Source organism: Acomys minous (genome assembly GCF_964271855.1).
Source record: "Acomys minous genome assembly, chromosome: 1".
Lineage (NCBI taxonomy): Eukaryota > Metazoa > Chordata > Mammalia > Rodentia > Muridae > Acomys > Acomys minous.
In genome coordinates, this window is record NC_140483.1 from 127693892 (window position 1) to 127710301 (window position 16410).

General features: G+C 37.3%; 1 protein-coding gene across 6 annotated transcripts in view; it reads right to left on the reverse strand.

Annotated features, from left to right (window-relative positions):
- The window catches only part of WWP1 (WW domain containing E3 ubiquitin protein ligase 1), a 100146-nt gene that overhangs the window by 23660 nt on the left and 60076 nt on the right, over positions 1–16410 (reverse strand). For all 6 annotated transcript variants that reach the window (XM_084794043.1, XM_084794044.1, XM_084794041.1 and 3 more), the window contains exons 16-20: positions 13824–13912; positions 9719–9878; positions 7213–7346; positions 6981–7121; positions 2457–2577 (exon numbers count right to left, since the gene is read on the reverse strand). In XM_084794043.1, coding sequence (XP_084650169.1) covers positions 2457–2577; positions 6981–7121; positions 7213–7346; positions 9719–9878; positions 13824–13912 — 645 coding nt within the window. The remainder of the gene's footprint in view (positions 1–2456; positions 2578–6980; positions 7122–7212; positions 7347–9718; positions 9879–13823; positions 13913–16410) is intronic.

A 16410-nucleotide genomic window follows, 5' to 3' on the forward strand; every position in this document is an offset into this window, starting at 1 on the left:
ATCCACTATGTGGTTGCTGGGAATTGAACTCAGGACCTTGGGATGAACAACCAGTGCTTTTAACCTCTGAGCAATCTCTCCAGCCCAAGTCTCTAATTTTTCTGAGCAGTATTTTGGGGTTTTAGTATAGGAGACTTGTATTTAGTGATATTATTTCACCCTTTACTGACATATTTATGACAAAAGTATTCAACTTTTAAAAGGAGAAAATTTTGAAACATGCTACATTGAGGACATTATGGTAAGTGAAATAGAGTCATAAAAACACATACATGATCTCATTTAATAAAAACAAAGCAAGAGGGACATAAGGCTTTAGATTTAATGAATTTCAGTTTTATAAGATGGACGAATTCCCAGGACCTGATATATCATGATGCAGTCATACGTAATATTACTGAACTGCACACTTAAAAATCATTAAGATGGTAAATTTTGTATGTATTTTATTCTATGTAAATAAACCCACTCCCCCCACACACAACAGGGTTTCTCTGTGTAGCAGCCCTGGCTGTCCTGGAACTCGCTCTGTAGACCAGGCTGGCCTCAAACTCACAGAAATTCTCCTGCCTCTGCCTCACAAGTGCTGGGATTAAAGCATGTGCCACTACCACTAGCCTAACTCACTTCCGATGTATGCCCAACAACCTTACTTACATGTAGTCAGGATCACTAGTAATTCATTTAAAAATCTCATCTTTTAAGTAAGTCATTGCTAAATTAAGATTTCTGAAACATCCCTAAATTATTAGTCATGATCAAATCCCTCTTTATGATTTCAAACAGGTGATAACGATTGATGATATGGTCCTTGTAACAGCATTGTCCTTAAAACATCACAGAACATAAAACACACCCAATGCCACATACACTTAGACAAATGAGAAGAATCAATATTGTACTAAAGTGTGCAGACATTGTTGTGTAAAACGATAAAACAAGCCATACATGGTGGAGTACTCCTGGCCCATCAAGACTAGGGAGGCTGAAGCAGGAGGATCATGATTTCAAGGCCAGTCTGCACAGAAGACGACCTTGTCTTGACCCAGAACACTGGCCATGATTCTTCCTGTTGCTCTGTATTACAGACTGAGATCATGGATGGAGGGAGATTCCTCCAGAAGATCTTTTATTGTACAGGATTGTTTTAGCTATTCTGATTTTGTGTTTTTCCATATGAAGTTGAGAATTGATCTTTCAAGGTCTGCAAAGAATTGTGTGGGTAGTTTGATAGGGATTACATTGAGTCTGTAGATTGCTTTTAGTAAGATGGTCATTTTTACTATGTTGATCTTCCCAATCCACAAGCATGGGAGATCTTTCCATCTTCTGATATCTTCTTCAATTCTTTCTTCAGAGACTTTAAGTTTTTTTTTCATACAAGTCTCTCACTTGTTTGGTTAGAGTTATACAAAGATACTTTATATTGTCTGTGGCTATTGTCAAGGGTATAGTTTCCCTAATTTCTTTCTCAGCCTGTCTATCATTTGTATACAGGAGAGCTACTGATCTTTTTTTAAGTTTCACTTTACATCTTGATTGTAGCCCTTCTTCCTTGTTGCCTCCTGATCCTACCTTCCCTCCCTCATACCCTCTCCCTCCCTCCTCTGGTCCTCAGAAAGGAGATCCCTCCTCCCCTAACATCTGATCTCAGTCTATCAAGTCTCATGTGGACTGCCTACAACATCCTCTTCCTCTGTGGCCTGGCAAGGGGGAAGTGGACAACATGGGGAGGCTAGAGTCCATGTCAGAAGTAGTCCCTACTCCCTATATTATGGGACCCACAAGGATACTGTGCTGCCTATCCTGTACATCTAAGCAGAGAGTCTTGGGACAGATGCTGGAACTCGCTGCTGGGCTCTGGGCAGAGTGCTGAGAATGGTATGGAAGAATGGGAGGATGGCAGGGCCCAGAGGATTCGGGAACCCCACAAGGAGACCATCAAAGCTGGACCCAGGAGGGCCTGCACCAACTGTTGCACCAACTAAAGACAATGCATGCAGTAATCCTAGGTCCCCTGTTCATAAATAGCCAACGGACAGCTCATTCTCCATGGTTGTGGGAAGAGTGGGGACCGCCTCTGACAGTCCCCACCCCCCACCCCCAATTTGATCACTTCTCCTTGCAGGGGAGGCTGGGCAGACACACAGAGGAAGGGGAAACAGGCTATCTGGATAAGACCTGATAGACTGTGGTCATATGGTGGGGGAGGAGGTTCCCTTCTGTCTAGGGCAGGGGAATAGGGTGGAAGAGAAAGGGAGGGTGGGAATGAGAAGATACAAGTGAGTGGATAGCAATCAGGATGTAATCTGAATAAATTAATAAATTAAAAACAAGAACAAATACACTGACCATGGAGACTAGAGATGAGGTGAGAGTGGGAAGGGAGGGAAAACACAGCGTTGACCCATCTCCTCATCAGCATTCCCTATGATTATATACTAAAAGAGCCTAACCTCCAGTTCTTTTTCATCGAAGTACTGTAGCCACTGAAGAGGAACAACTTCATTAAACCCATCAAGGAAAGCTTTGGTCTGTTCTTGTACTCCTCGAGAAAAACGCCATTCTGTCATTAAACTGAAAATAAAGACAGTATTTGAAAATAGGCAATTTATATACAAAGTTAAGGGACAAAAACACTAAGGAAGCTTTAAATTCCATCTCTTTTCCAAATATATAACCTAAATATATGCACACAACAGGCATGAATGTATGCATAAAGGTGATTTTTCATTAATAAATTCATTCTATCTTTTTAGTTACTTTTATTTTTTTGAGATCACAATTTAATAATAATCTTTGTCCCTTCCCTTTCCTCCCCCCGAAAGCCTCCTATATACCCTTCTCATAATTTCATTTAAAGAAAATCCAGAATAATTCATTTCTTGACACATATGACCTACAATAAATACATGAAGAAGATATAAGCAACTTAAATGGATCTATAAAAAGCAGTGAGAACAAAACAGTAATAAAGTATCTTCTAAGTAAAATGGCTCAGGTCTCTAGGGACTCACACCTGCACACCTACATCAGTGCTTTTCATAGTAGTCCAGAAAGTACAAGAAAGTCCATCACACTTATGCTACAAAGCCAGTTATCACTTGATGTCAAAACTTCACAAGGAGACACAGTCTGACGTACATAAATACACACACATGAGAGACAAACTCAGGAGACTCTGAGATTATAGGATAGAAATCATATGAGATATCTCAGAAGATGGAGAAAAGGACTTTGACAAAGTACAACCCTTAAAGACATGAGCACTGAAGAACCTAGTTTCATATAACAACATAATGAGGCTGTATTTGAAAAATCTATAAGCATTGCAGTAAATGGGGGAAAACTTCAATGCATTTCTGAGCAGAACTGAGACAAGGTGCTTACATACTATACCACTTGAAGTCTTCAACAGAGCAATATGGCAAGAAAAACCAAAAGGTCAAAGTAGGAGCAAGTCATGTTATTTCTGTTTGCAAAGAATATAATTCTGTATATGGCAAATGCTAAAGATTCCACAACAAAAACTTCTTAGGACTAATAAATGTGTTTAGGAAAGTAACAGGCACAAATCAGTACACACATGTTTACAACTGTTCATAATTTTATAAAAATAAGTTAAAGGATTTTCTATACATCAGCAGTGAGCATACCAAAAAAGAAGTAAGAAAAACAATCACAATCATAAATCAAGGAAACTTTGGTCTGTTCTTGTACTCCTCAAGAAAAATGCCATTCCGTCATTACACTAAAAATAAAGCTTAGGAATTACTCTAATCAAGAGAGTAAAGGAAGTGACAAGTATTAAAACCCTAAAGAAGGGATCTGCAGAAGACAGAAGATGGAAGCCTCCCATACTCACGGAGCAGCAGAATTAATAGCATGAAAATAGCCACACTAGCCAGGTGGTGGCGCACGCCTTTAACCCCAGCACTCAGGGAGGCAGAGGCAGGTAATCACTGTGAGTTCTAGGTCAGCCTCATCTACAACGTGAGTCCAGGACAGCCAGGGCTACACAGAGAAACCCTGGCTTAAGAAAACAGCTACTCTCCTTAGCTGTCGGTGCTTCAGTCTCCATCAGGCCCCCGGACCCAGGTTAGCTGACTCTGTAGGTCTTGCAGAGTTCTTTGCCCTCTGGGTCCTTCAATCCTTCTGGACCTAGATTTCCTACACATATGTAGCCAACGGGTAGCTTAGTCTTCATGTGGGTCCCCTAGTAAGTGGAGGAGGGCTGTCTCTAGAATGAACTAAATGAAATAAAAGCAAAAGCCAAAACAATAACAAAAAACATAGCTATACTGTCAATAGCAAGATACAGACTCAATGGAAGCCTTGTCAAAATTCCAATAACACTGCAAAAAAAAAAAATTAGCAAAAAGCCCTTAAAATTTATAGGGAAACATAAAATACCCCAGATAGCCTAGCTATCTAGAACAATGCTGAAGGTATATCACCATGGCAATTTCAATTTATACTGAACCACAGGCAGAAAAAGAAATGGTCTAGCTCAAAAACAGACATATAAAACAATTTGATAAAAATAAAGGCACTAGAGTTACATAGCTACTTGACTTTTGTCTAATGAATGCTTCTTGAAAGATGAGGTACAAATGGCTAAAAACACATACAAATGTCCAACATCACTAGTCATCACAGCAATGCAAATTAAAACTACACAGAGATTCCATCTCACCCTAGAATGGCTACCACAAAGAAAACAACAAATGGAAGCAAAGAAGAGAGAAAAGAGAATCCTTATATACTGCTGACAAGTGTATTCTGGTTTGTTTCTATGATAATTAGTAAAAACAAAAACAGTACAACTCTCAGAGAAGAGCATACTAATTGTTTATCTGATAGCAAACAGCTCTGAAAAAATATACATACAATTAACATTATATAAATGAAAGAGGTAGTATTTAGGAATATACATGTATATACATATACACATAAGACAACTAATGAAAAAGGAGGGCATGAATTTGAAAGACAACATGAGTACATGGGAGAGGGATTGAAGAAAGAGAAAAGGGAAATGTTGTAATTATATTATAGTCTCCACTTGATGAAAATGGATACAATATTAAATGAAGTAAACCAGACAGAAAAACATATATTTTATGCTTCCTTTTACTTGTGAATCCAAGATTTTATAAAGATATGTGAATCCATTTTTTCTATTCAAAGATTTTTTTTTTTTTTGAGACAGGGTTTCTCTGTGTATCCTTGGCTGTCCTTGAACTCATGTTGTAGAGCAGGCTGGCCTTGCCTCTGCTTCCCTGAGTGCTGGGATTATAGGTGTGTGCCACCATGCCTGGTGTTCAAAGCTGTATTTTTATTATATGTGTATGAGTATTTTGCCTGCATGTGTGCCTGTGTATCATGTGACTGCCTGGCGCCTACAGAGGACAGAGAGAATAGGATCTCCTAGACCTGAAGTTACAAATGGTTGTGAATGGGAACCAAACCGGTCTTCTACAGAAACAGCAAATGCTCTTGACTGCTGAGCCAATTTTCTAGCTGTCCTGTGTGACATGAAAACAGAAAAGGGACTGGGTGGGGAAGGGAAGGAGCATTAGTAAGGTGGCAGAAGGCCAAGAGGAGAAAATGGAAGACTGAATGTAGTCAAAGACCATGAGTTCTTGAAATTTCTTTATAAAACCTAATACCATGCACACTGAACAAATACCAATAAAACAGTTATTATGCATAAGTTAAAAACTGGAATGTGATCGGGCGTGGTGGTGTACTCTAATCCCAGCACTCAGAAGGGTGAGGCAGGTGGATCTCTGTGCGTTTCAAGGTCAGCCTGGTCTACAAAGCAAGTCCCAGACAGCCAAGGCTACATAGAGAAACTGTCCCACCACATGCCTTTAATCCCAGCCAAGGCAAGTGGATCACTGAGTTCAAGGCTAGGCTGGTCTACAGAGCAAGTTCCCAAACAACCAAGACTGCATAGAGAAACCCTGCCTTGCAAAACCAAAATAAATAAACAATAAATTTTTTTAAAGAGCAGGATTGCAGCATGAAATGAAGTGACAGTGAAAGGTTAGTTTCCATACATGATTTTGCTTATTCTGACCATAGCTTTAGTTCCTTCATATATAAATGAAGAGGCTACACAGTCTTTGCAAAATACTTTTTTAATTAAAATTTTATTAGAGGGAGGGAAAGTAGGGATGGGAGGTAAGGAGAGATGGGACTACACCCAGGATGTAAAGTAAATAAATAATAAATTTCAAAAATTTATTATAAAAAACTTTATAATAAAAAAATCTACACCAGACCCCAAATCTATATATTTCAGTGAACTTTCTATACAGTTAGCCACCCTGAAGCTGTGAAGCTTCACGCTGGACTTAATGTTTTTACTATTGAATAAATTTGCATGCATTTATCCACCATCCAAAAATGAAAAGTCCTTGGCAGAATCAGAATTAGAAAAGCAAAAATGCTTATATCCTTCTTCATGAATCAAGTGTCACTTATCTACAGTTTTTCATTATCATCACCTAACAGTTACCTTTTCCTCTTTCCTGTTCTCCTTTGTCCATGTTATACTGTACCAACATGCACTTATGCACTTTTACACACATGCACGCACGCACGCACGCATGCACACACTCAGCTATAATTCACATGTGAGGAAGAACATTAAACTTCTCTTTATGAGATTTTGAAGACTGCAAAATCCCTTCCCAGCATCATTGTTCTCACGGCTTCTGATCTGGTCAAAAAGGAAATGACCACTGCAAATGGGCGCGTGAATGATTAAACTCATCCTCCTATTAGAAAGCTGGGCGCAGGAGCTGTGGACCAGCGTTAGAGCACACGGATCTGGGCCCTAGCAGAGAAAGAACCTGAGGAGAAGTTCCCAAAAGGTAAAAACTAATAAGATTCAGGGCGTGTATAAAGGAGACTTCCAACTACATTCTGTAAGTTCTACAGACTGAGTTCAATCAGCTCTACCAACCTACCCAATATATTCATCTTTGTTTTCTTCAGTCACCAGGATATTGGAACCTCCCAACTTCAGATCGTGGGAAGTAACTTTTCCCAGAATCTCCATGTCTACAGAAAAGTACATTTCTAAGCCACATTCTTCAATGTTGTTGTCTCTGGATTTTAAAAAAAAAGTGAGTGTGCATATAAACAAAGTACATAAGTGGGTTTCAAGTAAATACTTCTTTGAAAAAGAAATTTTCAAACCTTATCCAGATAAGGGAGTTATAAAACTCAGTATCAATAGATTCCAAATCCTTAATAGTAAGTTTTTTACTTAGCATACGCTTGTAGAATGGTAAAGAGAAACCAGTATCAATAAACTTTCCATGGAATAGAGCCTGTCAAGAAAAATAAAACATCTTACTTATATATTAAGAAATACTACTCAATTGTATAAATTGTGAAAATTAAAATACTAAAAATGCAAAGCATAGAAAACAAAGTATGCAGTGAAACACTGTACAGGTCAAACATAATGTACACTCAAAACTATAGAATGACTTCCCCAACTTTCAAATATATTTTTAAATAATTAACTTAGACACAGAAATGGTAAGCCGCATGAACCTCTTTACATTCCTTTCTTACCTCCAGAACTTCTGTGTCTTTGTGCCTACACATAATGCCAATACAGGAAGAAGCACCAGTGAGCTTTGATCCCATGAATATCTAAAGCCACTCACTGAACCAATCATATTGGCCTCCGGTCCCTTATTCAGCTTATAGTCAATCACCAAGTCACTGAAATTATCCTCTTACATAGCTTCAAACCTTCCTCCACTGTACTTCTGAAAAAAATCTCAAGCTTACACAAAAATTAGCTTAAAATTTACTCTGCCTGGACCTTGGTAGAACATGTTAGAAGTGCATATGCCAAGCTAGCTAGTGGTGATCAGAACCTCAGAGGAAGAATTATTTATTTACTACATTCAGTTTCCCTGTCTCAGATGACTAGTCACTGCTCCTCCTCTGTCTTCAAATATTTACTATAATTATTGCACACAGGCAATGGCAACCAGGAGACTTTTGGGTAGTCCACCCAGTCAGCTCACCATTAGCATCTGAGTTCCCATACTCTTATTGCAAATAAGCTAGCTCTATATCACTTTCGTGAGCAAAAAAGACTTCTCCCTTTTATTCAATGTTCTTGCTCCCATACTCCTTGAGGACTTCATCAAATTCTTTGTTCTCAGCTGTGCTTGGTGGCACTCGACTATAATTCCAGCACACAGGCTATCAGCCTGAGCTACAATAACAAAATGCTATTAGTTGTTACCAAATTCTCTATGATACTGTGCTACAAATGTTTCTGAAGCAGATGCTTACATTTTCTGTTTGAGTATACACCAATCTTTCCATTCCAACACTCATAAACATTTTCACTTTGCTAAAGGGTTAACCATGGTCTCTACTTTGAAACACACTTCCTTCTTCCATTTTCTTCTGGGAATCATTTACTTGACTTCCTAATTTCAGGTAGTTTTCTTTGATTGATTTTATCACTCCTTTCATCTCCTCAGCTTACAAATACTCATTAAGTCCTCTGTCCATATTATTCCTTAACACAGCCCCGAGCTTTTGATATTCTCTCTGTGCTTAGAACCTCCGAATACCTCTTTCCAACCTGGACATCTCCTTATCGCCAGACTTGGAGACCTATCTGTTTTACACCTGCGCTGGATGCCTATAGGCATCCTGAATGCAGAAGAAAGCCAACATTGTTATTTTCCTTACCTACAGTATTTGCTCTTGCCACCAAAGCCTCATCTTAGGAAATGGAAATTTCAAACAGATTACAAGCCATGCATTTTAGTGCTTCACTTTACTCCCATGCCTTGCCCATCATCTACCAGAAGACTTCGTTCTTTCTAACTTAAGACTATATCCTGAATCCAAACCACTTCTCACATCTATTACTCCACTGTACAGACCCCAAATCACTATGACTTCAACAAATGGCCTTTGTGTCCCACAGTTTGAGGATTTCTTATTGATGTTACTTAGTTCATGACACTGACCTACTTAAAACCCTTACATGAATTTCCCAGAAGTCCTACATGGTACTTCTTAATCCCATTCCTCACCATGTTATCTCCCATATGTGCACTTCTAAAGCCTGCAGCCTTGTCTTGCCGTTTCATGAGCCTAGAATGCTCTTCTTTAAGGTATCCATATGACCCCGTCTCTTGCTTTCACGTTCAGCCTTCAGAGGTCTCCTTTAACCCTTATATGAAAAGCAACACCCCGCCATACTCCGCTTTACAGAATTTAGATTCTAAGAATAGGAACTAGCATTTGTTACTGTTCTTTAATGCTAGCATCTAGAAACAGGCATTGCATTATTGTAGGATCTCTACAGATGCTTGCTAAATGAGTTAATGGATAATGTAGTGTATGTGATATGCATATGTATGTGCAGGCCCAAGGCTGATGTTGAGAGTCTTCCTAGATTATTCACCACCATATTGAGACAGAGTCTCTCAATCAAACCTGACACTTTCAGTGTCAGCTAATTTAGCTAACCAGCTTGCTCCAAAGATCCAATATTGCCTTCTGAGTATCAGAATTAGAAGCAGGACACTGGGGATCTGAACTCTAGTCCTTGAGCATGTTCGGCAAGAAATTCAATCACCAAGCCATCTCCCTAGCCCCTAGAATACTTTTGAAATAAGCAGTATGTAAATAAAATAACTGAAAGTTGGGGACTCACCATTGCAATGAAGCGACCAATAAAACAGAAGTATGAAAGATGATCAGGATTTATAGTTGATGCTGGATTTATCTGTAAACAATAGTTATTCTTGCCTGCATACTCAAATAAGCAATACATTGGGTTCAAAACTTCATGGGAAAGCAAGAAAAACCATTCTCTATAAGAAAATAAGTCAAGATTATTTTTAGTATTCACATATGTGGATATTTAAAAGGTCTTAAATAGAGCCATAAATAAATAACTCACACATACATACATTCACGTGTGTGTGCCCATTCACACAGACACACTTACTCATTTCTTAGCCCTTCTCCATGTATATTTTATGATCTGGGTTTCCATTCAAAGACCCTGCTGGTCCTTCACTGTCATATTGCAAACTCACTGTTTCTCACATGTATGTTCTTTTCTACATCATACTTTTATTTGGCTATCTTTCTTTAAGACTAATTCAATCTATATAGATTACACTTTTCCTCAACTCACACTTTACTCTAATTTCAGCAATTTTTGAAGCAATTTCAAATGATAGTGTGATATGCCATTGTGTTCACTGTGCAATAACAATCTGAATATTTTATGCACATAACCTCCAAGATAAAAGCCATGTCTATATATTTTTCAGTATTCTTGACTATTAACAGGCAATCTATAATATCTATTTAACAATATATTTTGGGTTCTTTTGGGGGGATGCTTTTTACTTATTTGACTCTAGGTATGGAATCTAGGACTTCATACATGATAAACCATGAATCACACCACTAAGCTAAGCATTTGGTGGTAACACTGCAGCACATAACTCCGCTGCTATAAAATGGTAAGGTGTTTTGTCTTGTTTCTTGAGATAAGGTCTTGCTACACAAGTCAGACTAGTCTGGAACTTGACAAGAGCCCCAGGCTGGCTTTGAGTCTGTAGTAGTCCTTCTGCCTCGGGTTCCTAAGGGCTGCAGAGCTGGCTTTTACAGAACAGTTTAAATTATATTTCAAATTTATTCAAAATGATGTTTTAAAAAAAGTGAAATCTTTCAATGCTCTAAGTGCTTACTAACTTTGAGCTACCTTTTTTGTTTCACTTTAGTAATTTTTCAGACAAAATAAACATTTACAAAATGTTCTAAAGTGAGATTTCAAACTCAAATATTTACTGTGATCAGTAAGTTCATGGGGCTTTGCCTTGCCCAAATCCTCATTCTTCATTATGAACCTGATAATACATATTATTGGCTTTAAGGAAAGAAAATTTCTAGGCACATTAACCTAGTCTTCATACAATGATTGTAGCAGATAGTGATACATGCTATCTCTCAGGAGGAGTGAAACTATCCTAAAGGATTTAGCCAATTGGTACCAGTAAAAGCAGAAGTTTGGGCATACTGGTTTTAAAGAAAAGCCAGAATTGTTGTTATTGTTGTCACTGTTGCTGTTTGGTTGGTTGTTTTTTTGAGACAGAATCTCACTATGTAGCTTTGACTGGCCTGGAACTTGCTAAGTAGACTGGGCTGGCCTCAAATGAAATCTGTCTTCCTCTGCCACCTGAATGCTGGGATCAAAGCTATCACCACATCTGGCTCAAGAAAAGACACAATTTTAATTCTTTATCTCAATCAGGTAATTTATGTAATACTAGCATGCAATTTGAAATTTTGCAAGTCATCATGGGCCACTTCTACGCTTACTCATATGGTCTGCTATTTTGTTTACAAATGATTAATACAGCTTTTAAAACATTCCCTGAAAACTAGGTGAGGAACAGAAGACAATCACTAAACAAAATCAACTATGAATTAATGTCAATTCAGGTTCGAAATAGTAAGTGAACTAAGTAACTTCACTTTGTGACTGGGCACAGGTAAATTCTAGTAAGAATGTGTTTAAATGTACACACACGCACGCTCGCACGCACGCATGCACGCACACACACACACACACACACACACATGAACCAGGAATAAAATTTCCAGTAGCTTCAGATCACTTTAGACAGCAGCAAACCAGAGAAAGCTGCATTGCTCTAAAAGAAGAATGGCTGTGTATGACACAAGCCTTTCCCTAATACCAAAACAAAAGAGAGGTTCCTAACTAGAAAGAGCAGAAGATTTGACACAAACTAAGCTCCACACTCTCAAACTAGACATATGGGGCAGAAAGAATCATGACCCAACACATAGGAGGTAGCATGGCCTAAAGAAGAAAATGAAGAAAACAGAAAAACAGCAAATGAAGAAAAATCACAGGAGAAGCAGCAAAACATAGGGCAATCCTGCAAACGGTAACATGAAGACAGGCTTCAGAAAACCAAAACAGGAAAAGCACTGGGGCCAGAATGATTAGAGAAAAGATGACAGACGTGTTTAGACTGACAAAGGAGATTCCACATACCCATGATTGATGTTCCTGAAGAAAGAAAGGAACAAATAGAACAGAAAAAAATATTCAAAGATAAAATAGAAGAAAACTTCCCTGAAGTTAAAGCTCTTAATATGGTCCTTTAAAAAAGACCAAACAATTGCAATGAAACTAATGAACTTTAAAGAGCGTATGGGCACCCAGGGAAGATTTTCTGACTTGGTTTGGCCTCATATTTCATAGTACTCACATTCAGCACTAAAACAACAGTGAAGCAGTACCTAAGAATGCTGGACAGACAATGCTGCACAAGAAATTTCTTTCTAGTGAGGTTGTGGTTTATATAGAAAACCAACAAACAAAATACTCCCAATAGGTAACAACTTTAGGACCATATCGCCCCAATGAACTCCTGAATAAGCACCTCGATGATGAGTCTAACCAACCAATGCAGGAACCAAATCAAAAATTAGTAAGAAAATCATAAGAAGAAATGATTACATGCATTTAAACTGTCAAAACGCAAAACTGGAACCAAAAAACTAAGACAAACAATGGTCCACCAAAAAAAAAAAATGTGAATGTTAACAAGTCAGACACTGAGGGAAAAAAATATACCATGTTCTCTCATTTCTAATGTGTACCTTTCTTTTCAATGTCTGGGCATTTCTGAAATTGAGAAAAACTCACAATGCAAATAATATGAAGAGTAGCTGAAAAACTATAATAATGTTTTGGGAAGAGAAAGATGCTAATGTAAACACTGACAAACTCATATCAATTATTATTATCTACTTCTACCCATTGTGACTTGTTCCTATATTCTGACAGCTACATTGAAAGTATCATTCTCTAATTCTTTAAAATTCTATGAAAATCTGAATTGTTAGGAAGACTTAGTGAAACTATTAAACTTTTTTTAAAAAACTGTCAATTTAGATTTGTGTGAAGCAACTAAAGGGGGAAAGCAAAGAAACGGGGATTTTCATTAACTATTTCAAAAGTATCCACTCAACAGTGTATACAGTAAATGCAGACATTTTCATTTTCCATATAAACTCAGATCAGAGCAAAAGCACAAATAAAAGTAACATGCAATGCTGTGATAGAAAAACTAATAAATAACCTTCTCTGAATCCATTATTATGCTGCATCCATATGTGGAATACCGTACAGCCATTTGATAAGAGTATTAGCATATACAGAAGAATAATCATACTGGTTGGACCCTGTGATGGCTCAGTGCATAAAGCACCTGCTATGTAGGCAGAACACCCTGAGACTTCTGATCACCAGCACCCATGTGCTCTGGGCATGTGGTCATGGTGACCTACCTGTAATCCCAAGACATGGGATGTAAAGACAGGAAATCCAAGGAAAGGCTGGCTAATCAAACTAGCTCAAATGTTGAACTCTAGATTCAGGAAGAAACAATGCCTAAACATATAAAATAGAAAGGTATAGAGGAAGACACAAGATGTCAACCTCAGGCCTCTACACACCTGTGCACACACCCCTACATATCATATACCCACACACACACACATAGGTATCACACTCATGAAGTACACACACACACACACACACCATACACACATGCATATGCAAAAATAATTGTAATAATGGTTACTCAACATAACTCTAGTTACTACTGAAAAGGATAATTTAATATATTCAGACATTTAAAAAAGAATAAGTCCACTACAGATGATTAAAATAGGCTTATTTCAAAGCAGTAACTTTTTAACTTTACCTTGCAAGGCCACCATAATCAAGGCCTTCTTCTCCTCTAAATATTACATATAATCGCCTCCTCAAGTCATATGGTTTTAATGCCATAATCTAATTAAAGATAAAAATATTAATTTAGACATTTATACACTGCATAAGTTACTTCAAAAATAATTTAATTTAAATTTAATCTGTATTTTTCAAAAGTACACATTTTTGTACCTCATCTTTGATTCGGCAGTTCTTCTGGTTTGCTCCATGAACTAACTAAAAATGGAGACTCCTTCAAGTTTACCCTGACTCACTTCTGTATACTCCTCCCCCTTCTAGAGTTAAACAGTAGTTCTACTTTAAGCTGGTGGTAGGAGAGGAAAGCTACTAACTAGATTATATTCTATCCCTGTCCCCTCCTCAAGTTTTATAGTCTTTCAACAGGATGACATCAAAATACATTTCCATAATCTATAAGTTTTCCTCAAAGTTAATTGTAAGCGTGTTTTACTTGTGGATAAAAATTTATATCTCCTACCATCAATCAGAAGTGCAGCCAAGCCTGCAGATCTGGATCCTAAAGCAGCTCAGTAATAGGCTTCCCTAAGGGGCAATTATGGGCTTAGTCCTATAGCTAAACAGACTTAGGACAGAAAAAGTGAAATAGTAACTAACAAGAATTCAGATACACACTTGCTAAAAACAACTCAAATATAGCTCTGAACAAGTCATTTGTAAAGATACATGGAAACTTGAAACAATTATTTGGCTTAGAATTAGTCACTCATACACAAAAATAGTTTTGATAACAGCTACATTGGCTATCTTTTCTTAAGCTTAACAGTAAAATGAGGTTATGATATACATGTCTCTTGCCCTTCAGTATTATCATTCCATTTTAACCTGTACCAAATAAACAAACAAACAAATAAATAAATAAGATAGAGATAGATAGATAGATAGATAGATAGATAGATAGATAGATAGATAGATAAACAACAATAGCAACCAGCATGGCACAGTGATGCTGAGGGTGCAGCAGTGGCATGCATACATTGGTGGTAACCTGTAAACAGCTCTCTAATTGGCCTAAGACTATCGCAACAAGAGGGACATCATGCTTGGCACTAGAAACCTAGTGCTAGTAAAGCTGTAGATCTTGGAAGAGAACATATAACCACTTTACTAAACCAGCATGATCTCTAACTACAATTCTAAATATTTGTCCTTATATATACAGATAAGTATAGTTCTTACCCCTTGTCAAGGAAGGTCTCAGTCAGAGACCATAATGAAAAACAACCAATTAAAATGTAGAGTTGTGGAGTCCAGTCCCAACTTATATATCTACAAAATGACTCTCATACCCAAGACTCAAAGAACATTGCAGGAAATGGGCTGAAAGATTTTGAGAGCCAGAGAATCAGGGAGTTTGTTGTGAGAATGTTACTCCTAAGATTGTTAGAAACTACTTTATATAGCATGACTGACTAACCATGAGTTAGAACAAGAAGGATGCCAAAGGACATGATAATATGGACAGCAAAAAGTTCATAAGGCCTCAATCCTATATGAAGACCTAGGTGACTAAGGAATGCTGACAGCAGGAGAAATAGTCTTGCCCAGGGGAGAGTACACCAACCATAATACTACAGGGTCAGCTATAAAAACATATACCCATCAGTAACGCTATACAGAAGAAAAAGATTGTATTCATGTATTAGGAATATAAATAAATATATACATATGTGTTTGTAGTAACAATAAAAAAAAGAAGCCATAGATTAGATAAAAGGGGGTATATGGGAGAGTGTGGAATGACAAAATAAAGGGGGAAATGATGCAACTATAATCTCAAAAAATTTTTAAAAATTAATGAAAAAATAATGAAGCATTTTTAAGAACAAAGAAAGTTACAGACATTGCTTTGGAAGAGAGTGAAAGGTTATGAAAATTATCTACTTCATCATTTTAAAATGAGATTATTTTGTTTCTAATAATATTCTGCAAATGGCTACAGAAAGGCAGACATGTTACATTCATGTATCATTTACTGAATAACTGTTATATGAAAAGTACTATTCTCAATACTGGACAGAGGTGAAGTAAACCAATAGTCTACACTCTCATGAAGTATACGCTCCAGTACGGGAGACGGGGAAGAGCAGGGTTCTCAAAACGATGATCATCATAAATGGTTACAAAACAACCATATATGGGGAGAAAAAAGCGGGGCTATCATTTTAAACAACATGCTCATGCTAGATCATGACCCAGTGAAACCTACAGGTCAAAATGAACATAACAGTTACTAATGGAATATTCAAATTTTCTATATCTACCAATTTAATTTCATTTGTTAAAACTTGATTTTCACAAGCTTTTCTGTCTGAAGTAATAAAATCCTAACAAGGTAAATGTCAAAACAGACTTGTCCAAATGCTGTTTAAACTTTATTTTAGTTAAGAATACACCTAAATTCTTTTTATTTATTTATCTTCTATTTAATTTACTTACTTGTTTATTTATTATGCATACAATGTTTATTTATTTATTACGTACATAATGTTCTGCCTACATGTGGGCCTGCCCGCCAGAAGAGGGCACCAGATCTCATT